At 35.5% G+C, this 25,240-nt stretch overlaps 1 protein-coding gene across 3 annotated transcripts in view; it reads left to right on the forward strand.

Moving 5' to 3' along the window:
- Positions 1-25,240, forward strand: part of MRPL1 (mitochondrial ribosomal protein L1) — a 93,218-nt gene that overhangs the window by 36,056 nt on the left and 31,922 nt on the right. For all 3 annotated transcript variants that reach the window (XM_032400598.1, XM_032400600.1, XM_032400599.1), the window contains exon 7: positions 13,831-13,937. In XM_032400598.1, the coding sequence (XP_032256489.1) occupies positions 13,831-13,937 (107 nt within the window). The remainder of the gene's footprint in view (positions 1-13,830; positions 13,938-25,240) is intronic.

Here is a 25,240-nt window from a genome sequence, read left to right on the forward strand (position 1 = left end):
CAAATAATTTATTTCTTTATCTCAAATAAGAAAACTGTCCCTTTAAAATGTTTGTTTTTTTAATTGACTTTCCTTTATTTACACTTTCATTATGAGTCATAGCTTCCGTATACCATGGTCAAGTTTCCTAGGTATGTAGTCCCCCCGCTTCCATTTGCTTTAACAAAGCATGAAGAAATAGACCTTTCTCCTTCTCTAACATTGTCTTTTCACCCCCCGCCCACCCCCGCCCCAGGATCTGTTTAACAGCACTGGCAAAACATTTGTGTTCTTTAAACATGAAGACAAACGATTAACCTGTCAAAAATGTTAAAACAGAATACACCAGATGTGCATTAGAACAAATGAGGCTTGTATTATGCATTTTCAGAGCTTATTCCGATTTTTGTTTAGGAACATTTGATTCCCCTTATATCCAACAAAGACTTTAGGGTAAAATAGAAACTACATTTTGAGCAAATGGATGAAATTAAAAAACAAACAAACAAGCCCCTGCAGCTGAGCTCATTAGTTTCCCATTTTGTCTTACATTTTGTTTTACTAATGGGAGTGGGTGTAACTGTCTTGGCTGGATTGAGTGTGCACATTTTGCAGCATGTTTAATGCTGCATTTTTATTCATTTTATTTTAATTGCTTACGTAACTGTAGGCAAGTTCTCTATTTTTCAAATGCACATTTGGCTTCTTTTTCTAGTATTATTTCTTTTTTATTTTTTAAAAGCATTTAAAACTTGCTTTTTAAATTTCTTGGAAGAAATTGGGCTTCATTTTGCTTATCAACTAGCTTTTTTTCTTCCAATGTAAGTGCACTCTGAAATTCTTTCATCTTTAATATAGATATGTTTTATTGATAAATTGGATTTTTAAATTGCTAACCTATCTTTTAGCACTTACTAAACAAAAAATACGAGTATGAAAAATATCTTGACTTAATGGAATTAGTTTTTTATTATATATATTAACCCATGAATGGGTATTACGGCATATATGGAGAAAGTTGAATTCTTTTAAACCATGCTAAGTTATCGGCAGGTAGGTGGAAAAGGGACATGATTAGGAAATTGGACTCACTAATGTGTATTCCTCTTAACGCATAGAATTGAACATCAGGGCTCCAGTTGGAGTCTTGTCAAAAGGATGTGGTAGCAGTCTTGCCCAAAGAGTATCCATATCTACTGAGTAGGACACCGCTTTCTGTATGGAAGTTGGTGTTGTTAATCATATTTGAGACTAGTGGATGTGAACTTACTGAAACCTAATGTGAAATATTTTTAATTCATAGATTGACATTCTGTACTTAAAGAGTATTGGTTGCATTACTGAAATAATTAGAACTCTTTGGTTATATAAAGAAACATACTAATACATAGAGAATTTTTGCACAGTAATGAATTTGAAATTTTCCAAATTTCCCCCCTCATGTATTAGTTTAAAAACTATGTGTGAAAGACTCCAATGATTATTATGAATAATTATAATTATTAGAGATGAATTATTGATATATTACAGCTGGTTCTATTATTCTTTCCTTCATTTCCTTTACTCTAGCTATAGTGGCCTCCTTGTGCTTTCTCACACACATTAAGTGTTCTTCCTTCTCTGATCTTTGGACTTATTGTCCCATCTGTCTGTAATGCTCGTTGCTTATTAGCTTGGTTCACTTCCTCATTCAAGTATCACCTAGACAGAGTGGCCTTCCATAACTATACTATATAAATTATTATTCCCCACGCTCCCTTATCACTGTATTTTTCATTGTTGCGATTTTTTATACTTTTTAGGACTTAACATGCTTAGCATCTTACTCTGGCAACCACCATATTGTTCTCGGTACTTATAGCTCGTTTTTGCCTTTTTGTGTGTTTGTTTGTTTTGTTTTTTAGATTACATATATAAGTGAAATCATATGGTATTTTCCTTTCTCTGACTTATTTCACTTAGCATAATACCCCCTGGGTCCATCCATGTTGTCACAAATGGCAAGGTCTCATACTTGTTTATGGCAGAGTAACATTCCATTGTATATATATACCACACCTTTTTTATCCATTCATCTATTGATGGACATTTGGGTTGCTTCTATATCTTGGCTATTGTAAATAATGCTGCAGTAAACAAAGGAGTGCATATATAAATTTTTTTGAATTAATGTTTTTATTTTCTTTGGGTAAATACCTGGCAGTGGAATGAATTACTGGATTGTATGGTATTTCTATCTTTAATTTTTTGAGGAACCTCCATACTGTTTTACACAGTGGCTGCACCAATTCACATTCCTACCAACAGTGTACAAGGGTTCCTTTTTCACCACATCCTCACCAGCGCTTGTTATGTCCTTTGTTTTTGATACTAGCCATTCTGGCCAGGTGTAAGGTGATGTCTCATTGTGGTTTTGATTTTCATTTCCCTATGATTAGTGATGTTGAGCATCTTTTCATGTGTCTTTTGGCCCTCTGCATGTGTTTTTTATAAAAATGTCTATTCAGATCCTGTGCCCATTTTTAATTGGATTGTTTTTCTGGTGTTGAGTTGTGTAAGTTCTTTATATATTTTGGCTATTAACCCACTATCTGATATATCATTTGTACATATCTTCTCCCACTCAGTAGGTTGCCTTTTCATTTTGTTGATGATTTTCTTCACTGTGCAAAAGCTTTTTATTGTTTTAGTGTAGTCCCATTAGATTATTTTTGCTTTTGTTTCCCTTGCCTGACGAGACATATCTAGAAAAATGTTGCTAAGGTTGATGTCAGAGATTACTGCCTATGTTTTCTTCTGGAGTTTTATGGTTTTAGGTCCCACATTTAGGTCTTTAACCCATTTTGAGTTTATTTTTGTGTATGGTGTAAGAGTGGTCCAGTTTCATTCCCTTGCATGTAGCTGTCCACTTTTCCCAGCACTATTTATTGAAGAGATTGTCTTTTCTGCATTGTATATTCTTGGCCCCTTTCTCGATTAATTGACCATGTAAGTGTAGGTTTATTTCCTTCTTTTTTTTTTGGATCTTTAAAATCTCCTTTTTATTTATTTATTTTTCCATTTTCAAGATATGCTTTTATTTCTATGCATTTTTTTATTATGTTAATCACCATACATTACATCATTAGTTTTTGATGTAGGGTTCCATGATTCATTGTTTGCATATAACTCCCAGTACTCCATTCAGTATGTGCCCTCTTTAATACCCATCACCAGGCTAACCCATGCCCCCACCCCCTCCCCTCTAGAGCCCTCAGTTTGTTTCTCAGAGTCCATAGTCTCTCATGGTTCATCTACCCCTCCGATTTCCCCCCCTTCATTTTTCCCTTCCTACTATCTTCTTTTTTATAACATACAATGTATTATTTGTTTCAGAGGTACAGGTCTGTGATTCATCACTCTTACACAATTAACAGCACTCACCATAGCACATACCCTCCCCAATATCTATCACCCAGCCACCCCATCCCTCCCACCCCCCACCACTCCAGCAACCCTCAGTTTGTTTCCTGAGATTAAGAATTACTCATATCAGTGAGATCATATGATACATGTCTTTCTCTGATTGACTTATTTCGCTCAGCGTAATACCCTCCAGTTCCATCCACACCATTGCAAATGGCAAGATTTCATTCCTTTTAATGGCTGCATAATATTCCATTGTATATATATACCACATCTTCTTTATCCATTCGTCTGCCGATGGACATCTTGGCTCTTTCCACAGTTTGGCTATTGTGGACATTGCTGCTGTAAACACTGGGGTGCACATACCCCTTTGGATTCCTACATTTGTATCTTTGGGATAAATCTCCAGTAGTGCCATTGCTGGGTTGTATGGTAGCTCTATTTTCAACTTTTTGAGAACCTCCATATTATTTTCCAGAGTGGTTGCACCAGCTTGCATTCCCACCAACAGTGTAGGAGGGTTCCCCTTTCTCCGCATCCCCGCCAACATCTGTTGTTTCCTGACTTGTTAATTTTAGCCATTTCCCCTGCTGTCTATCTTCCTGAATATTGCCTCGGATTCACTTCTCCGCACGTCCTACCTTCCAGAAAGCGGTCCCTTGTCTGTTCAGAGAGTTGCTGCTATTATTTTCTTCTATCTCCTGTTGAGTTCGTAGGTGTTCAGAATGGTTTGATCCCTATCTGGCTGAATTCCTGGGACCAGACGAAATTTAGGTCTCCTACTCCTCCGCCATCTTGGTCCTCCCCAGTGTAGGTTTATTTCTGAGCTGTCTGTCCTGTTCCATTGATCCATGTGCCTGTTTTTGTGCCAGTACCATACTTTTCTGATTACTACAGCTTTGTAGTATATCTTGAAATCTGGGATTGTGATATCTCCAGCTGTGTTCTTTTTTTTTCAAGATTGCTTTGGGTATTCAGGGTCTTTTGTGGTTCCATACACATTTTAGGATTCTTTGTTCTAGTTCTGTGAAAAATGTTGTTGATATTGATAGGTATTCTATTCAATCTGTAAATTGCTTTGGGTGGTGTGGACATTTTAACATATTACTTAATTTTAACATAATATTAATTCCTTCAGTACATGAACATGAAGTATCTTTCTGTTTGTTTGTGTCATCTTCAGTTTCATCCGCGTTTTATAATTTTCAGTCTTTCACCTCCTTGGTCAAATTTATTCCTAGGTATTTTATTCTCTTTTGGTGCAATTGTAAATGGGATTATTTTCTTAATTTCTCTTTCTGCTACTTCATTGTTAGTATATAGAAATGCAACAGATTTCTTTATATTAATTTTGTATCCTGTAAGCCTACTGAATTCATTTATTTTTTTAAAGATTTTATTTATTTGAGAGAGGGAGCTAGCATTAGCAGAGGGAGGGGCAAAGGGAGAGAGAAAAGCAGACTTCCTACAGAGTGCAGAGCCCAATGAAATGAACTTTCATAGTTCATTTATTGAATAGCCCAATCTCCCAGGACCCTGAAGTCATGATAGCTGAAGTCAGATACTTAACCAACTGAGCCATCCAGGCAACCCTCATTTATTACTTTTAATAGTTTTTGGTGGTCTTTAGGGTTTTCTGTATAGTATTATATCATCTGCCAATAGTAACAGTTTTCTTCTTCCTTACTGGTTTGGGTGCCTTTTATTTATTTATTTTTTTTCTTGTCTGATTGCTGTGGCTAGGACTTCCAGTAGGTGTTGAATGAAAGTGGCAAGAGTGGTCATCCTTATCTTATTCCTGATTTTTGAGGAAAAACTCCCAGTTTGTCACCATTGAGTATAGTGTTAACTGTAGATTTGTCATATTTGGCCTTTATTAGGTTGAGGTATGTTCCTTCTATATCGATGTTGTTGAGAGTTTTTATCATGAGCGGATGTTGAAATTTGTTACTGTTTTTTCTGTATCTACTAAGATAATCAGATGATTTTCATCTTTCATTTTATATTTTTTGTTGTGGATGTGTATTTGGTTCCTCTCATTAGAGCATGAGCATTTTTTGGTTTTGTTCACTATTTTATTCCCATGGCCTAGAGTAATATGTGGCACATAGTGGAACTCAACAAATATTTGTACAATGAATGCACATTTAATGCACCATTCAGTTGATAGTAGATACAGCATTAAATTAATCAACTGAGGAGTGAATTATCTACCACTTATAGATTTTTTTGGATTAGAATAATTGTATGTACAGTTATTGAGTATCTACTACGTCTCAAGCCTTGAGTGTGGTGAGTATGAACAAGACAGACAAGGTCCTTACTGTCACAGAACTAACAGTTTTTGTTTTTTGCAGCAGGCAAACTGGTTTAATTTAATATTTAATCATGCTCAGATTCTCTAGTTAAACAAAAGAACAAAAAACAAAACACATAGCCCCAAAACCTTTATTTGATTTAGCTATCCTTTCTAGCTACGATCTTATCTTCTCTGTTGTTTTATACGAAGTTTTCTAAACAAGTGGTCTTCACTGGTTGGGTGTCTCCATTTCCTTTCCAAGTGTTATTCTTTCTTACATCCTTCTGTCTCGTAATTCAACTAAAATGTTGCTCTCAGTAATAATCATCAGTCTTTCTTTTACCACATTCAAAGATCTCTTTTTAGAAGTTTTTTTTTGTTTCTTGAGACTTTATTTTACACTGTATGATCTTTACCTTTCTTACTAACTGTTCCTACTTTGTTTGGAAAACAAACTTTGGCTGTCTTGTTTTATTCTACTTGCTTCTTCCCTGTGGTATTCTTGGGTAAAGAAGAAAAGAGAATATTAGGGTGAAATACCTGATCATATAGTTTAGTACTGATTATGTTCATTATGGAAATTGATAGAATTAGAGGAAGAGAAAGGGAAAGGAAGAACGAGGAGAGAAGTAGAAGAACATAAAGGTACAGAGAAAAGAGAAAGTGAAGAAGAGAGCAATTACATAGCAGTAAGGGCTAGCAGAGGCCTAGAAATAGCAGTGAAGATTTAACATTGGGCTATATTGAAAAGCAGAATAGAATAGCAGTTAATATAAACCTCTTGGTCTTGGGTTTATCACTGACCTTGAACCAGTTTTTTAACATTTTTGTGCCACTGTTTATTCATCTACAAAATGGGTTTCATAATAACATCTCTCTATAGTGTTTTTGTTATAGTGTATGTAAGAGCTTAGCACAGGCTGGGTGATAAGTACATAATATAAATGAACTGCAATTATTATTGACTCCCTACAATTTAGGTACAAATACCTAAATTTGTACCTTAGGTGCAAATACCTAAGGTAGCTACTTATTCTCCGCAATTAATTTAGGAGTATTCATTCTTTTTCATGCCTTCATATATCATTTCTACTTTCATAGTTCATTTATTGAATAAGTACATAACAATTGAGTACCTACTATGTGCCAGGCAGTGCACTTAGTACTGAGGGTTGAAAGATAAAAAGATAGTTCCCATCTTTAAGGAGATAAAAATTGAGGCGAGAGAGACAAGAACAAACTGCTGCACTAAAATGCAGAAAGTGTACTAGTGTACAGTATACAAAGTGCTGAGAGGAGTGAGGGACTACTTTGTAGAATCAGATTATATAAAGAAGATAGCAGTTAAGTTGAGAGGTTAAGCATGAATAAGTATTTTCTTTTCTGACATGCATGGGGAGAACATTCCAGGTAGAGGAAATGGCCTATACTAATGCACAAAAGTATGAGAAACTCAGTTGTGTTCAGGAAATTATAAATACCTTTCTATCATTTGGCACATAATATTTTATCAGATAGTGGTGGTCAGTGGGGTTAGACAGCAGCAATAGGCAGTGGGCCAGATCACCAAGGGCTTTGCGTGACATACTGTGGAGATTAGATTTTATCCTTTATGCAGTTAGGAGCCATTGCAAAGTGTTGCTCAGAATAATGGTGTAAAATTTGCATATTAGAATGACTCTATGTGGGAGCTGTTTAAGTGATAGTGTGGTAATAGGGAAATGATGAAACTCAAACAGACCAGTAGGAGGCTAATGCAGTAGTCTAAGTAAAAGATGAATAAGGACAGAATTTGAGCAGTGGCAATAAAGACAGAGAGGAGGAAAGCTGTTGTGGGATATTGAGGAGGCAGAATGAACAGGAATTACTGATTAGATGTGGGAGGTAAGGGAGAGGGAGGAATCTAGAATGATTCCCTGATTTCTGTTGTGAGTAACCAAGTGTATACTTTGAAACATATAGGAGGTGAAACAGGTTTGGTCATGATCATAATATCAGGTGATGGAGGGAAGATGGAGTTAGGCTGGCACATATTTATTCTGTTTTCCTGGAAGTCAGTATTAAGATGAAGTAGGTTGTGATAAATAAATATGCACATTGTAATCTCTAGAGTAAGTAAAAAACATACATAAAGAGATGCAGGTTTAAGTAGAGGAATAGAAAATAAAAAAGATATACTAAAATATTTTTGTTTAAAAGAAAAGAAGGCAGTAAGGAAGAACAGAGGAACATATGAGATGAGACAAATAGAAAACACGTCAAAATAAAGACCTAAATCTAGCCATATCATTAGTTTTAATTGGAAATGGAATGGATAAACATTCCACCCAAAAGTCAGAGATTATAAAACAAAGAAAAAAGAATCCAATTATATGGTGTTTACAGGAGACACACTTTATATTCAAACACACAAATAGACTGAAAGCAAAATGATAGATAAAGATATACCATGAAGGGCACCTGGGTGGCTCAGTCAGTTAAGCGTCTGCCTTCAGCTCAGGTCATGATCTCAGGGTCCTGGGATGGAGCCCCACATCAGCCTCCCTGCTCTGCAGGGAGCCTGTTTCTTTTTCTCCCTCTGCCTGCCACTCTCCCTACTTGAACTCTTTCTGTCTCTCTATCAAATAAATAAATAAAATCTTTAAAAAAAAAAAAAAGATATACCATGAAAGGAGTAAGCATTAGTGACTTGGATTGACTATATTAATACCAGACAAAATAGACTTTTGAGACAAGGACTGTTAGGAACAACTTTATGCCAATGAAATGGGCAAATTCCTTGTAAGACACAGATCACCAAAGTGTCTAGAAGATAATAGAAAATCTACATGGATCTATATTAGCTGAAGAAATTGAATTAGTAATTTACAGCTTCCCACAGTGAAAAGTTCAGGACCACATGACTTCTTACAGGTGAATTCTATCCAACATTTAAGGCAAAAATAATACCAATCCATTAAACGTCTTTTAGAAAATAATGGGGAAGGAACACTTACCAACTTATTTTATGAGCTCAGCATTACCCTGATATCAGAGGTAGACAAGGACATCACAAGCAGAGAAAACAACAGACCAATATCCCTCATGAACATAGAAGCACAAATGCTTAACAAAATATTAATTGAATCTGGCAGTATGTTTTTATGTATATATGTATGTATGTATTAAAGGTTAGTAAACATTAACCAAGAAGATTTATTCTAGGATTACAAAGTTAGTTTGACATCTGAACATCAATATAATATATCATGTTAATAGAATAAAGGAAATAGACCTTAAGATCATCTCAGTAGATGCAGGGAAAACATTTGACAAAATCTAATAGCCATTCATGCTAAGAACTCAGAATACTAGAAATAGAAGTGAACTTCCTAAGCTTGACAAAGCACATCTATGAAAAATCAACAGCTCATATCATTCTTAGTGATGAGACCATTAAGACTGAATGCTTTCTGCCTAAAGTCAGGAACAAGGTAAAGATTTGTGTTCTCACCACTTATGTTCAGCATTGTATTAAAGTTCAGTGAAATAAAGGGCATACATATAGGAAAGGAAGAAATAAAACTGTCTTCATGCCCAGAAGTTAGGATTCTAAGTGAGTGAATTCTTTTTTTTTTTTTTAAAGATTTTTTATTTATTCACTTGAGACACAGAGATATAGACAGAGAGAGAGAACACGAGCAGGGAGAGAGGCAGAGGGAGAGGGAGAAGCAGTCTCCCCGCTGAGCCAGGAGCCTGATGTGGGGCTCGATCCCAGGACCCTGGGATCATGACCTGAGCCGAAGGCAGACGCTTAACCATCTGAGCCACCCAGGCGCCCTAAGTGAGTGAATTTAGTGAGGTTAAAGTATTTAAGATCAATACACAAAATCAACTGTATTTCTATACCAGCAATAGCCAATCAAAATGAAATTTATAAAACAGTTCCTTTAATAAGAGCATAAAAAGTCAAATAAAAGAATAATAAATCAAAATAAGGAATAAATTTAACAAAAGATGCAGGACCTACTTACAGAAAACTGCTAACTGTTGCTAAAAGTATCAGGAATACCTCAGTAAATAAAGGTACATGGCATTGCTGTGGATTTGAAGGATAATATTGTTAAGAGGGATTTTTCCTACATTTTGTACAGATTTAGTACAGTCCAATCAAGCTCCCAGAAGCTTAAAAAAAAATTTTTTTTTTTTTTTGGAAATTGACAAACTCATTCTAGTATATAAGTAGAAATACAAAGGACCTAGAATAAAAAATGTTTTTAAAAAGGAAGAACAGAATTGGAGGACCTGCATTAGCTGATTTAAGACTTTAGTCTATAGTAATCAAGACAGTGTGGTATAGCATAAGGATGGATGTGTATAGATCAGACATTGAGAGGTAAAAAATAGACCCAAGCCTAAGGTACAACTGATTTTTGACAAAGGTACTAAGATTATATGGGGGAAAGAACAGTTTTCAGTGAATGTATCTAAAATAACTGGATATCCCTTTCCTCCCATCAAATATAAAAATTAATTAAAAATGGATCACAGATCTAATTGTAAGGGTTAAAGCCATTAAATTCTAGAAGAAAATTTTCTGGAAGAAAATCTTTTTTTTTTTTTTTAATTTTTTTTTATTTAAAGATTTTTATTTATTTTTTGACAGAGAGAGAGAGAGACAGTGAGAGAAGGAACACAAGCAGGGGGAGTGGGAGAGGGAGAAGCAGGCTTCCCTGCCGAGCAAGGAACCCGATGTGGGGCTCGATCCCAGGACCCTGGGATCATGACCTGAGCCGAAGGCAGATGCTAAACAGCTGAGCCACCCAGGCGCCCTGGAAGAAAATCTTTATGGCCCTAGATTAAGCAAAGATTTCTTAGGACACAAAAAGCATGAGCCATAGAAGAACTTGCTAAAATGGACTATCAATATTAAAAACTTGGCTCATGGGAAGACGCCACTAAGAAAATGAAAAAGACAAGCCACAGTTTGGGGGAAAATATGTGCTACATATTTATCTGACAAAGGACTTATTTCTAGAATATACAAAGAACTCTTATAACTCAGTAAGAAGACTATTTAAAAAGGGGGCAAAAGAACTGAACAGACAGTTTACAAAATAAGATATACAATTGGCCATTAAGGACTAGAAATGATGCTCAACATCTTGGTCATTAGGTAAAGGCAAATTAACATCGACAAACTTTGCTTATAAGACAAAGAGGTAGAAAAGGGAATATGTAAAGTCAAAGAAAGATTTTATTTGTTTTGGGATGGAATTGGCCTGAAAACTCAAATCTGCGTCATTACCCCCAATCTATCACTTTTTTTCTGGTTTCTTATTCTAACTGTACACACACTGTATATTTTTTTTTTCAATACTCCATCAGAACCTTCTCTTCAGTATGTTTTAATGAAAAACTATTTCTGTTTTCTTCCTAAGCCCTGGTCTTTCACACTCATTATTACAATGTCACTATGAGATCAGACTCAAAATTATGAAGTCATTTATTTGTTCATTCTTTCAGCAAAAATTTGTCCTTTTGTACTCCCACTAATTACCTACCTGCATCTAGACAGAGATATCAAGTACATGGTTGGAGATCATGAGAGAGATTGTGGCTGGAGATGTAAATTTGGTAGTTCTTGGTGGATAAATTGTTTTTAAAGCCATGTATCTGGATGAGATTGCTTAAGGTATGATTGAGTAGAAAGACAAGTCAAAAACTGAGCCCTGAGGTAGTTTAATCTTTGTAAGTCACCTAGGTGAGCTGAGGGTGAGGTGGCCCGCCAACAAATTGAGTGGAACAGCCAGTGAGAGCAGTGTTTCAGAGGACAAGTCAGGATATTTTAGGGAAAAAGAGAGATATACGCTGAACTGCTCTTGATAGGTCAAGTCAGAGGAACATTGAGAAATGATTAATGGATTTGTCATTGTGAAGGTCATTGGTGACCTTGACAATATTATTTTCAGTGGATGATAACCTGATTCAAGTAGATTTAAGAGAAAATGGAAGGAGAAGAAGTAGAGAGAGAAAGGATAGACAGCTGTTTTGAGAACTTAAACTCTTAAGGGAAGTATTGGTCACTGGAAGACAATATGAAGTTGTAGACTTATTTTAAGATGGGAGATTTTATAGCAAGTTTGTAAGCTGATGATGATGATTTAGAAAAGCATGTCTAAGAAAATCGACGGTGTAGTAGAGAGAAGGGAGGGGTGGGATCCAGTGCACAAATGAAGAGGGTTGGCCTTTGCTGAGAGCACCGACTCTTGATTCACCATGACAGAAAGGAAGGCATTGTGGTTAACATAATTCTTGAGCTCTCACTATGTAGAAGGCACTATTCTTGAGAAACAAGCTTAAGTAGAGATATAAATGATTTAACCAGGTTCCTGTTTTTTTGTATATCACTTTTAGCATTTACTGTTTTATTATACTGTTTTTCATACTGTTTAATACTAGTTACATCAGAATTTGATACTAAAAAAAGGTAGCATTTTTTTGGCGGTAGTTCCAAATGCAAGTCCCTTTTCTCCCCATCAATTACAATTAGATTGTAAGCTCCTTGTGGATAATTGCTTTCATTTACAGTGAAGTGCTCCTGAGCCATACTGAACAACTCCCCAGATGATCCTTGGCAGTAATGTATGCTGAAGATATACTGTACTCTCTATATAATGAGATCTTCATGTTGACTTATCATGGGAAGAATTATTGGAGACATATAAGAGTGGTGTGTCTTTAGCACATTCCTTTTCAAATAATATTTTCTATGTACAAAATTGAAAAATTTTCAAGTTAATGTATGTTGTCATGAAATATTAAAAGCTTGTATTTTTTTTGTATTAAATTTGAGTTAAATGTTAATGACTAAAAATTTGGAAGGTACAGTTTATTTTTGAAGTCTTCTGTGTGATCTGTTGAAAATTCTTAATTTTTACCTTGACTTCATTTTCTCCTTTCTATATTCAGTTGTACTTCTTTTTCTACCATAATGGAGGACAAAGTGACATTAGAATCCAAAAAATTGAGTTTCAATTCTTAACTCTTTTTTCATGCCAGCTTCTATAGCCATTTATGCAGTAATGAACTGCCTCTAGACTATCACATGAGAAGGGAGGGGTGGGATCCAGTGCACAAATGAAGAGGGTTGGCCTTTGCTGAGAGCATCGACTCTTGATTCACCATGACAGAAAGGAAGGCATTGTGGTTAACATAATTCTTGAGCTCTCACTATGTAGAAGGCACTATTCTTGAGAAACAAGCTTAAGTAGAGATATAAATGATTTAACCAGGTTCCTATTTTTTTGTATATCACTTTTAGCATTTACTGTGATTATTATTTCTATTGCTAAATCTTGTGACTTCTAGTACCTTTCCCTTTTTTATGGTAAGGCAGGTCAGGTGAGTTTCACATGAAAGTAGGTAAAAACTTCCTAAAAGATTTCAAGACTGTACTGTTTGCTCTTATCACAGAAAATATTATAGATTTTAATTTGTCCTTAGGTTTCTAAAGGGTGATAAGCATCATCCTTGCATATACTTATTTATTGGTGTGCAACAATATTACCACAAATTTAGTGGCTTAAAACAACACACGTTTACTATCTATTGGTTTCTCTGTGTTGGGAATGTGTGTACACCTAAGCTGGGTCCTCTGCTTCAGTGTCTCATAAAGCTTCAGTCAAGGCATCAGTCAGGGCTGTGGTTTCATCTGAGACTTAACTGGGGAAAGATCCACTTCTGGACTCATGTGGCTTTGGGGCAGGATTCAGTTCCTTGCAGGCTGCTAGGTTGAGGGCATCAGTTTCTTGTCTTGGGGCCCTTTTCCTATGTCAGCTTAAAACATTGCAGCTGCTTCTTCAAAACCAGTAAAGAAGAGAGTCTCCTCCAAGATGGGCATTACAATTTTATGTAACGTAGTCATGTTCATATAAACATCCTGTCTCTTGGTTAGAAGCAAGTTGCAGCTCCCATCCACATTCAAGAGGAGGGGGTCACAAAAGGGCATGAAACCAGGAAATGGGCATCACAGAGGCCGCTCTATAAAGTCTTTCTGCTATAACTTGTTTGCTATATCTTAATATAGGATGAATGTTTCTCTTACTCAGTAATTTTTGTTACTTATATGTAGTGATAACTGGATTTTTAATTTTTCTAACCAGATTCCATTGGCCGTGACATCCCCAAAATGCTTGAATTATTTAAAACTGGACATGAAATTAAGGTAGATGAAGAAAGGGAGAACTTTCTCCAGACCAAAATAGCAACAGTAAGTTACAATGGAAATTGTTATTAAATAACCATCTTTTTTTTTTTTTTTTTTTTTTGCTTGAGTGACTGATAATTTATAATATAATATGCCAGTCCTTTGAACTTGTTCTTGGCACTAACATCAGCAGTAGCAGTAAATATACAGAGAGATAATTTCTTTTTATTCTGTATATTGAACTCATAAATTTTAATGGTATTTGAGAATTCCTTCATGTGCCACTCAGTGATACTGTATTTTGTCTTATTTTATTGTTCTATGTATGTATTTTTTTTTTATTTTTTTTTTTTATTTTTTTTTTAAAGATTTTATTTATTTATTTGAGAGAGAGAGAGAGTGAGAGAGAGAGCGCAAGAGGGGGTAGGGTTAGAGGGAGAAGCAGACTCCCTGCCGAGCAGGGAGCCCGATGCGGGACTCGATCCCAGGACTCCGGGATCATGACCTGAGCCGAAGGCAGTCGCTTAACCGACTGAGCCACCCAGGCGCCCTCTATGTATGTATTTTTTGCTCTGTAATATTCTAAGTGTATTGAGAGTAGGGATAGATCTTGTATATCCCCTGTGGAACATTGCATAATGCTGAGTGCATAGTAGGTATTTAATGCTACTATACTGGAATTGAGTAATTTGCTTTGTTTTTATGAATTGTTTTGATTATCCCTGCTTGTGTTTTAAAAACTGCCTACTTATAGAAGATGCTGGAAATCAACTCTCAAAGCTATTTTTTTTGGACTCTGATATAGATATGTCAGGTTTATAGGACTATGTTTTTAGATATAGTTATTTCCTAATATCTTCTTTATGCTGAGGAATCTCTAAAATACTTTTTACTGTTCAGTAACCATAGGAATAATAGTGATATTGATAATAAAATTTAAACAGTGCCTAGCAAGTGCCATGCACTATTCTAAACACTCTTCATTTCATTTATTCTCTCTCTTAATCTTCAACACTATGAGAGGACAAATTATCATCCCCATTTTATGGATGAAGGCCAAAGAGGTTAAATAATCTTTCCAAGGTCTCACAGCTAGTATGAGGCAGAATAGGTATTTGAACGTTGGCAGTCTTTTCAAGAGTCCAGGCTTTTTGCCCAAAACCATCTTGCCTCAGGCCTGGAATTACTTGAATAGCTGTTATTCCTCTTCCCATCCTGCTCTTAGAGGAATTCTGCATTATAGCCCACAGCTAGTAGTCCAGGCTAATTGAGCTATGCCCCACTATAGATCATCAGAAGTAGAGAAAAGGTACTTAGCTAGTTTTATGGAAGGAAAACTTGCTTTAGAAAGAGGGCAAAACAGTGTAATCCAGTCAGGGATTGGGAAAGCCCTCATTGCTGTCATTACATCAGAGCTCGGCATCAATTGTGTGGCATTGTGTTCTGCTAAAATCTGATGTTGCACTTCCCTTATTTCCAAAAGGCCCTTGGCAGTGCTTCTTGTTTGTTAGGGATGATAACACTGTAATATACAAAAATGAAAAAAATGGAAATTTTAAGAAAATATTGTAAAGCTGTAGAGTCTTAGGTTTGAATACCTGTTCTGCTCCTTATGGGATGGCAGACTTTAAACAAGTTTCTTAATGTTGTGTCTCCAATTCCTGAGCTATCGAATTTACATAGTAATATTTATTTCACAATGTGGTTTTGAAGATTAAATAAAAATTTGAAATGGTAGCAGCAATTGTTAGTGTTTTTTGTTTTTAGAGATTCATTTTATTTTATTTTAGAGAGAGGGGGAGGGGCAGAGGGAGAGACTCTTCAAGAAGATTCCCCTCTGAGTGGGGATCCCAACACAGGGCTTGATCCCACAGCCCGTGAGATCATGACCTGAGCCAAAACCAAGTTGGATGCTCAACTGACTGAACCACCCAGGTGCCCCATTGTTACGGTTTTGGTTGGACTTTTGGGGACTATAGGACATCTTTATAAGACTATTTCTTTTCAGCTGGATCTTTTCTTTTTGTTAAGTAATATTTTCAGTAGTTAATAGTTTATATGGATCCTGACTCTGTATAAGAAACTGTGGCATCTCATTTATTCTTCTCAACAAATACCATAGTTCTTAAGTGATTACATGAGCTCCAGGTCAGACTACTTGTATCATTTAGAGGTAGAATGTTTTTTCTTAATGAAAAATAAATTAATTTCTGTGTTTAAGAGAATCTTTTTGAATACTACTTAAATATTACAGTATTATATAGTATAGCAGATTAAGAGAGTGGATTTTAGATTTATACTCTCTGGATTCATATCCTAGTTCCAGATTGGAATTGTGTTCCCTTGCTCTCTGAGCCTCAGTTTTCTCCCCATTCCCCATTTCCCCTAAATGCAAAATGAGGTTAATAATGATGCATATTTTCTAGGCTAGGAAGGAGTAGTTGAAATAATGACTATAAAGCAGACTTCTACTTCTGACTAACATGGAGTAACAGGGACCTGATTTACTCTTTCACCTAAGATAATCAGCATTACCTTGGTACCAAAATCAGGCAAAGAAAGATACAGTCCAGTATCATTCATGAAAAATAGATGTTAAAATTATAAACTAAATTTTAGCCAGTGGAATCCAGCAATATATATGAAAAAAGGATAACATGTCATCACCAAGTAGGGTTTATCCTAGGAATACTGTTAGTTTAACATTCAATGATCAATCATTAAAATTCACCATATTAACAAACTATAAATCAAAAGCTGTCTGATTATCTCAGTTGATACAGAGAAAGCATTTGACAGAATCCAACATTCATTCCTGATTAAAAAGTCTCAGCAAAGTAGGAATAGAAGTTAATGTCCTCAACCTGATAAAAGGCATCTAAGAAAAACCAACAGCTAACATTATTTTTTTTTTATTTCTGATTTGAATGGAAATGCCTCTAGTGTTTTTTGTTTTTTTTAATTTTATTATGTTAGTCACCATACAATACATCATTAGTTTTTGATGTAGTGATCCATGATCCATTGTTTTCGTATAACACCCAGTGCTCCATGCCCTCCTTAATACCCATCCCCCCACCCTCCTCCCCTCTAAAACCCTGTTTGTTTCTGAGTCCATAGTCTCTCATGGTTCATCTCTCCCTTCGAGTTCCCTCCCTTCATTTTTCCCTTCCTTCTCCTAATGTCCTCCATGCTATTCCTTATGTTCCACAAATAAGTGAAACCATATGATAATTGACTTTCTCTGCTTGACTTATTTCACTTAGCATAATCTCCTCCAGCCCCATCCATGTTGATGTAAAAGTTGGGTATTCATCCTTTCTGATAGCTGAGTAATATTCCATTGTATATATGGACCACATCTTCTTTATCCATTCATCTGTTGAAGGGCATCTCGGCTCTTTCCACAGTTTGGCTATTGTGGACATTGCTGCTATGACCATTGGGGTGCATATGGCCCTTCTTTCACTACATCTGTGTCTTTGGGGTAAATACTCAGTAGTGCAATTGCTGGGTCATAGGGTAGCTCTATTTTTAATTTTTTGAGGAACCTCCACACTGTTTTCCAAAGTGACTGTACCAACTTGGATTCCCACCAACAGTGTAAGAGGGTTCCCCTTTCTCCACAACCTCTCCAACATTTGTTGTTTCTTTCCCTGTCCATTTTTGCCATTCTAACTGGTGTAAGGTAGTATCTCAGTGTGGTTTTGATTTGAATTTCCCTGATGGCTAATGATGATGAACATTTTTTCATGTGTCTGTTATCCATCTGTATGTCTTTTTCAGAGAAGTGTCTTTTCATATCTTCTGCCCATTTTTTGACTTGATTATTTGTTTTTTGGGTGTTGAGTTTGAGAAGTTCTTTATAGATCTTGGATACCAGCCCTTTATCTGTAGTGTCATTTGCAAATATCTTCTCCCATTCTGTGGGTTGCCTCTTTGTTTTGTTGACTGTTTCCTTTGCTGTGCAGAAGCTTTTTATCTTGATGAAGTCCCAAAAGTTCATTTTTGCTTTTGTTTCACTAGCTTTTGGAGATGTATCTTGAAAGAAGTTGCTGTGGGCGATGTCAAAGAGGTCACTGCCTATGTTCTCCTCTAGGATTTTGATGGATTCCTGCCTCACATTGAGGTCTTTCATCCACTTTGAGTTTATCTTTGTGAATGGTGTTAGAGAATGGTCGAGTTTCATTCTTCTGCATGTGGCTGTCCAATTTTCCCAGCACCATTTATTGAAGAGACTGTCTTTTTTCCATTGCCTGTTTTTTCCTGCTTTGTCAAAGATTATTTGACCATAGAGTTGAGGGTCCATATCTGGGTTCTCTATTCTGTTCCATTGGTCTATATGTCTGTTTTTGTGCCAGTATCATGCTGTCTTGGTGATCACAGCTTTGTAATATAGCTTGAAATCAGGCAACGTGATGCCCCCAGCTTTGTTTTTCTTTTTCAACATTTCCTTGGCGATTCGGGGTCTTTTCTGATTCCATACAAATTTTAGGATTGTTTGTTCCAGGACTTTGAAATATGTCATTGGAATTTTGATCGGGATGGCATTGAAGGTATAGATCGCTCTGGGTAGCATAGACATTTTAACAATGTTTATTCTTCCGATCCATGAGCATGGAATGTTTTTCCATCTTTTTGTGTCTTCTTCAATTTCTTTCATGAGTGTTCTGTAGTTCCTAGAGTATAGATCCTTTACCTCTTTGGTTAGGTTTATTCCGAGGTATCTTATGGTTTTTGGTGCTATTGTAAATGGAATCGTTTCTCTAATTTCTCTTTCTACAGTTACGTTGTTAGTGTATAAGAAAGCAACTGATTTCTGTGCATTGATTTTGTATCCTGCCACATTACTGAATTGCTGTATGAGTTCTAGTAATTTGGGGGTGGAGTCTTTTGGGTTTTCCACATAAAGTATCATGTCGTCTGTGAAAAGAGAGAGTTAATTTTTTAACTTCTTCTGTGCCAGTTTGAATACCTTTTATTTCTTTTTGTTGTCTGATTGCTGTTGCTAGGACTTCTAGTACTATGTTGAACAATAGTGGCGAGAGTGGGCATCCTTGACATGTTCCTGATCTTAAGGGAAAGGCTCTCAGCTTTTCCCCATTGAGGATGATACTCGCTGTGGGTTTTTCATAGATGGATTTTATGAACTTGAGGAATGTTCCCTTTACCCTATACTCTGAACAGAGTTTTAATCAGGAAAGGATGCTGTATTTTATCAAATGCTTTTTCTGCATCAATTGAGAGGACCCTATGGTTCTTCTCCCTCCTCTTATTAATGTGTTCCATCACACTGATTGATTTGCGAATGTTGAACCACCCTTGCATCCGGGGATAAATCCCACTTGGTCGTGGTGGATGATCCTTTTAATGTATTGTTGGATCCTATTAGCTAGGATTTTGTTGAGGATTTTGGAATCCATATTCATCAGGGATATCGGTCTGAAATTCTCCTTTTTGATGGGGTCTTTGCCTGGTTTGGGGACTAAGGTAATAACAGCTAACATTATACTTAGAGGTAAAGACTGAATACTTTCCTTCTAAGACCAGGAACAAGTTAAGGATATCCACTTTCACCACTTCTGTTCAGCATTGATCTAGGGATTCTAGGCAGTACAATCAGGCAAAAAAAAAAGGCATCCTGATTAGAAAGGAAAAAGTAAGATAGTTATTATTCACAGATGATATAACTAGCTACTAAAACAAAGAAGTAAGTTAAGGTTGCAGGATACAAATATACAAAAATCAGTTTTGCTTCTATATAACAGCAACAATTAGAAATTAAATTTTTTTAAAAATTAAAATTTAAAAATAATAATTTATAGTAATATCAAAAATAAGAAATACTTAGAGATAAATCTGACAAAAGATGTGAAAGATCCACTCACTGAAAATTTCAAGACACAGTTGAGGGAAATTAAAGAAGATCTAATAATTGATGAGGTGTACCATAATCATGGATCAGTAAATCCAGTATTGTTAAGATGTCAGTTGTCCCCAGAGTAATGTATAGATTTAGCACATTTTTGATCAAAATCCTATTTAGCCTTTTTTTTTTTTTTTTGTAGAAACTGGCAAGCTGATTCTAAAATTCATATGGAAATACAAAGGTTCTAGAATAACTAAAACAACTTCAACAAATAGCAAAGTTAGAGGTCTACCTGATTTCAAGATTTATAAAGCTACAGTATTTAAGACACTGTGGTATTGACATCAAAAAAGACAAAATGATAATGGAATAGAATAGAGTCCCAAAAACCAAAACATATGTGGACAACTGATTTAAAAGATGTTGCAAAGTCATTTTTAATGGAGAAACATTACGTCTTTTTGAGAAATGGTACCAGAACAATTGAATATCGATATATAGTAAAATAAACTTTGACCCATAACTTCATATCACATATAATTAGCTCAAAGTGTATCAAAGACCTAAACATAAAGCCTAAAATTATAAAATTTGTGGAAGAAAAAGTTGAGTTAGGGAGTGATTCTTTTTTTTTTTTTTAGATATGAAATGAAAAGCATAGCATGATCCACAAGAGAAAATGATAAATTGCACTGTATAAAAATTAAAAGCATTTGCTCTTTAAAAGACATTGTTAAGTCACAGACTGGGATGAAATATTTACAAATCATATAACTGATAAATCCATAATACATAAAGAGCTCTTAAAGCTCAGTAATAAAAAAACCCAGTTTTAAAAATCAGCAAAAGATTTGAACATACCTCACCAAGGTGTGACAAACACATGGCAAACAGAGGACAAATACTTTGAAAGATGCTCAACATTATTAGTTGTTACAGAAATACAAATTAAAACCACAGTGAGATATCACTACACATCTATTGGAATGATTAAAATTAAAAAAGACTGATCATAGCAAGTATTGGTAAGGATGTGGAGAGATTGGAACATTTACACTACTCTGGCAGTGTAAAATGATACAACCTCTTTGGCAAACAATTTGGCAGTTTAAGAAATTTAACATCCAGGAGTGCCTGGGTGGCTCAGTCAGTTGGGTGGCCAACTCTTGATTTTGGTTGAGGTCATAATCTCAGGGTTCTGGGATTGAGCCCCACATTGGGCTCCACACTCAGCGGGGAGTCTGCTTCAGGATTCTCTCTCTCTGCCCCTCCTCCCACTTGCTTGCTCACTCTCTGTCTCTAAAATAAATAGATACATCTTTAGAAAAAGAAAGCAATTTAACATCCACCTGCTAGATGATCCAGTATTCCACTTTTAGATATTTATCCAGGAGAAGTGAAGACATACGTCCATACAAAGACTTATGAACAAATGCTTAGAACAGATTTATTTGTAATAGCTAAAAACTGGAAACATTCCACATGTCCATTGACAGGTGAATGTATAAACAATCTTTGTTATATCTGTGTAATAGAATATTTTTTAGTAATAAAAAAATAATTGATACATGCTTTAACATGGATGAATTTAAAAATGATTATACTGAGTGAAAGTCAGAGGAGTACATACTGTATGATTCTATGTATATAAATTCTGGCAAATACAAACTTAAATAGTATCATTAATATATAGTGAAAGAAAGCAGACCGGTCATTGCTTTGGGCATAAGTGGATGGGGAGGGGTGGGAAGGAGGGATTACAAAGGAGCACATGGAATTTTGGGGGTGATTGACATGTTTGTTATTTTGACTGATGAGGTTTTCACGAGTATATGCATATGTCAAAACTTAATAAATTGACACTTTAGGAATGTGCAACATATCCTGTGGAATACCATTCAACAATGAGTACTATGGATGCCTGCTCTGATGTGGATGATTCACAAAAGCATTATGCTCAGTGAAAAATCAGACATAGAAACCACATATATGTGATATCATTTATATGAAAAGGCAAAACTATAAATAAGAGAAAAACTAGATGAGTGGCTGCCTTGGGCAGGGGTGGGAGCAGTAAGTGTAGGCATTAACAGTAAATGCATGAGGGATCATATTGGGGTGATGAAGATGTTTTAAAACTGATTTATGGTGATGGTTGCACAATATGATAAGCTTACTAAAAAATCAAGAAACATAAATTAGAAAATGGTAAATAATATGATATGCAAAATATACCTTAATCAAGTTAAAAATGTTCAGTGTGTCAAGTATACCCCAATATGGTTATTTAAAAAGGAATAAAAATGTATTTACAGTTGTATCTAATGTAAGTATTACATGAATTTTATTTATAATTATCAGAGATAACAAAAAAAGATTTTAAAGCAAAGTAATATATCTTTCTCAAAAGTTTGAGATTTCTGTGAGTGATGTTCTTCTTTTTTTTTAAAGATTTATTTATTTGAGAGAGAGAACACAAGCAGGGGGGTGCAGAGGGAAAGAGAATCCCCAAGCAGACTCCCCACTAAGCGTGGAGCCCCACATGGGGCTTGATCCCAGGACCCCGAGATCATGACCTGAGCCGAAACCAAGAGTTGTTCGCCCAACCGATTGAGCAGCCCAGGCGCCCTGAGTGATGTTATTCTTACTATACAGTTGGAAATATTTCAGGTTTTTCAGGCTACATATAATCTCTGTAGCAAATTCTTTGTTTTATTTTTTACAACTCTTTAAAGTTGTAAAGAGTATTCTTAGCTCATGGGCTGTACAAAAACTGTCAGCAATTGGATTTGGCCCATGAACTATAGTTTTTTGACCCCTGATCTAGATACCTTCCTTCCTTCTATATACCAAACTGAGAACCCCTAATAGGTATGTGATACTATCAGTGCTCCTTCATCTGCATACTCCTTCTAAATCCAGTCCTCATATCACACAGGTGGCAAAAACAAATGAACAAAAAACCCAACATCTTCAATATTTCCAACTGTATAGTTTCTTTTAGTTTTTAAACTATACTGTATATAGTTTTCTCTTTAGAGAAAAGGTTTGCTGACCCCTGATTTAAAAAGATGTTTTTTGGAAGAGTGAAATGTATTAATTTTGTGTTCTATTTGCCTGTAGAAGAGAGACTATCGTACTTCAGTTAAATTGTTTTGGTATCCCTTGTTACGATTCTCAAAGGGTCTGTACTCCCACATGGCTTCAAGATCCAGTTCTAGTATTGATGTAATGTAAGATTGATCTTGATTAGTTTAATCTGGCTTTCCTTCTGTATCAAAGTGATGAGTACAATCAGTTGAATGATCTTTCTTAGTTATCTGACTTGAAGATTAGTGTCTTGGGTATTAGAACTCCACCACTGGGGCGCCTGGGTGGCTCAGTCGTTAAGTGTCTGCCTTCGGCTCAGGTCATGGTCCCAGGGAAGCCTGCTTCTCCCTCTCCCACTCCCCCTGCTTGTGTTCCCTCTCTCGCTATGTCTCCCTCTGTCAAATAAATAAAATCTTAAAAAAAAAAACAAAAAACTCAACCACTAATGCCCTTGTATATCAAACCTGTATATCAAATGCTCTTATAGCCAACCAGTATCTAACATTTGTCAGCAGTGTTACTTATAGGTAAATTAGTTTTGTTGCTAATCTTTCCTACCATTTGTGTCTATAATTTACATATTCATGAGACTGGCTATGACTGCATGCTGTCAGATCAAATGCTCATATCAGTGAAAATGCCTTTTTTTTTTTTTTTGAGAGAAAAAATATTTTTCTATGTTTATTTCTTTCATTTGTGGCTAAATATTCTTTATTTTTTTTTTTCAAGTTTTTATTTATGAAAATGCCATTTAAGTGATATGTTGAACATCATGCAAACACAACAGATTATCATGGGAATATTTTATTTTTCAGTCAACAGACTGTCAAGTAGTCACCATTTATTTTTTCTCAGCATGAAGAATATGTTGGTTGGGATAAAAGTAAATTGCTAAGTGACCAGATTTAAGGGCAAGATTTTAAAGCATAAAACTAAAAATAAAGATTCAAAGGGGAAAAAAACACATTTAACTGGACCCTAACTTACTTTAAAATTATGGTTCTTTCCATGAAAAAGAGATGAAACTAAGGTAGATCCTCTAAAAATTTTGAGACATTAATTATGTACCTGGCTAGCCTGGCTAGTATATATATTCTAAATAGCAGTTCAATTTCAGATAGTAATTTGATAATTTTAAAAGGATTTATCTGAGTTTATAATATAGAAAACAATATATAATGTCCACATAACTCTGTTGACACTTTTAAATTTTCAAATTAATATATGCACTTGGTTAAATTCAAGCAGTTTACAAAAAGGACACACTAAAGTCCCTCTCCCTGCAATGTTTTCTCCTAGAACTTTTATTAATAGTTTTTTGTTTGGATGCCTGGCTGACTCAGTCAGAAGAGCACCTGATTCTTGATCCCAGGGTCATAAGTTCAAGCCCCATGTTGGGTGTAGAGATTACTAAAAATAAATACACTTTTTAAAATGGATTTTTTAAAATTAATTTATTATTTTAGAGAGCATGAGCATGAGGAGGGGCAGAGGGAGAGGGAGAGATAATCTCTAGTAGACTCCTTACTGAGTGTGGAGGCCAACATGGGGCTCCATCTCAGTGAGATCATGACCTGAGCTGGAATCAAGAGCTGGAAGCCCAACTGACTGAGCCACCCAGGCGACCCTAAAATAAATACACTAAAAAAAATAGTTTTTTGTCCTAGAAATGTTAAGGCGTAATAAACACCCTTATAAAAATTCACTCACATACAGGATATGCCACACACACTGTTCCATACCTTTCTTTTTCACTTAAAATGGCATGGATGTCTTCAAAGATGCAAAGTGATCTGCTCTGTTCTTTTTAATGGTTGCATAGAGTTGTATTCCCTTGTGTACATGTACAATAATCATTTCCTGTTGATGGACATTTAGATCATGTCCAGTTTTTTTCTATTACAAATAATATTTTAATGACATTCTTACAAATACATATTGCCAGTTTTTTCCAAGTATACCCAGAAGGCAAATTTCCAGAAATAGAATGTATATTGAAAATGTTATTGTAACCATCGCTAAATTGCTTTATAAAATGTTCATATTAACTTATAATTCATCCAATAGTGTGTTATAGTGCCTCACATAGTCACCAGAATTAGATATTATCGAATTTAATCATTTTATCAGTTTGTTAGGTCATATATTACTGGTGTGTGTGTGTGTGTGTGTGTGTGTACTTTTAATAGCTTAAAAATTCCAAGGTAAACATTACCATTGTTTTCTTCTTTAGTTACAGTCTTCTGTTCTTCTTAAGATTCTGAGTTTCCTCATCTGTTCCCCCCCATTCTTATTCCTTTTTTCTCACATTTCTAGACCTGTTCTGATTCCCCCCCACTCTCTTTTTTTTTTCTGTGTGGGCTCCTGTGACTCCCTTTACTGTGGACCCTGTCTGACTCACCTCTAC

The sequence above is a fragment of the Phoca vitulina genome, unplaced genomic scaffold, assembly GCF_004348235.1.
Source record: "Phoca vitulina isolate PV1807 unplaced genomic scaffold, GSC_HSeal_1.0 scaffold3, whole genome shotgun sequence".
NCBI lineage: Eukaryota > Metazoa > Chordata > Mammalia > Carnivora > Phocidae > Phoca > Phoca vitulina.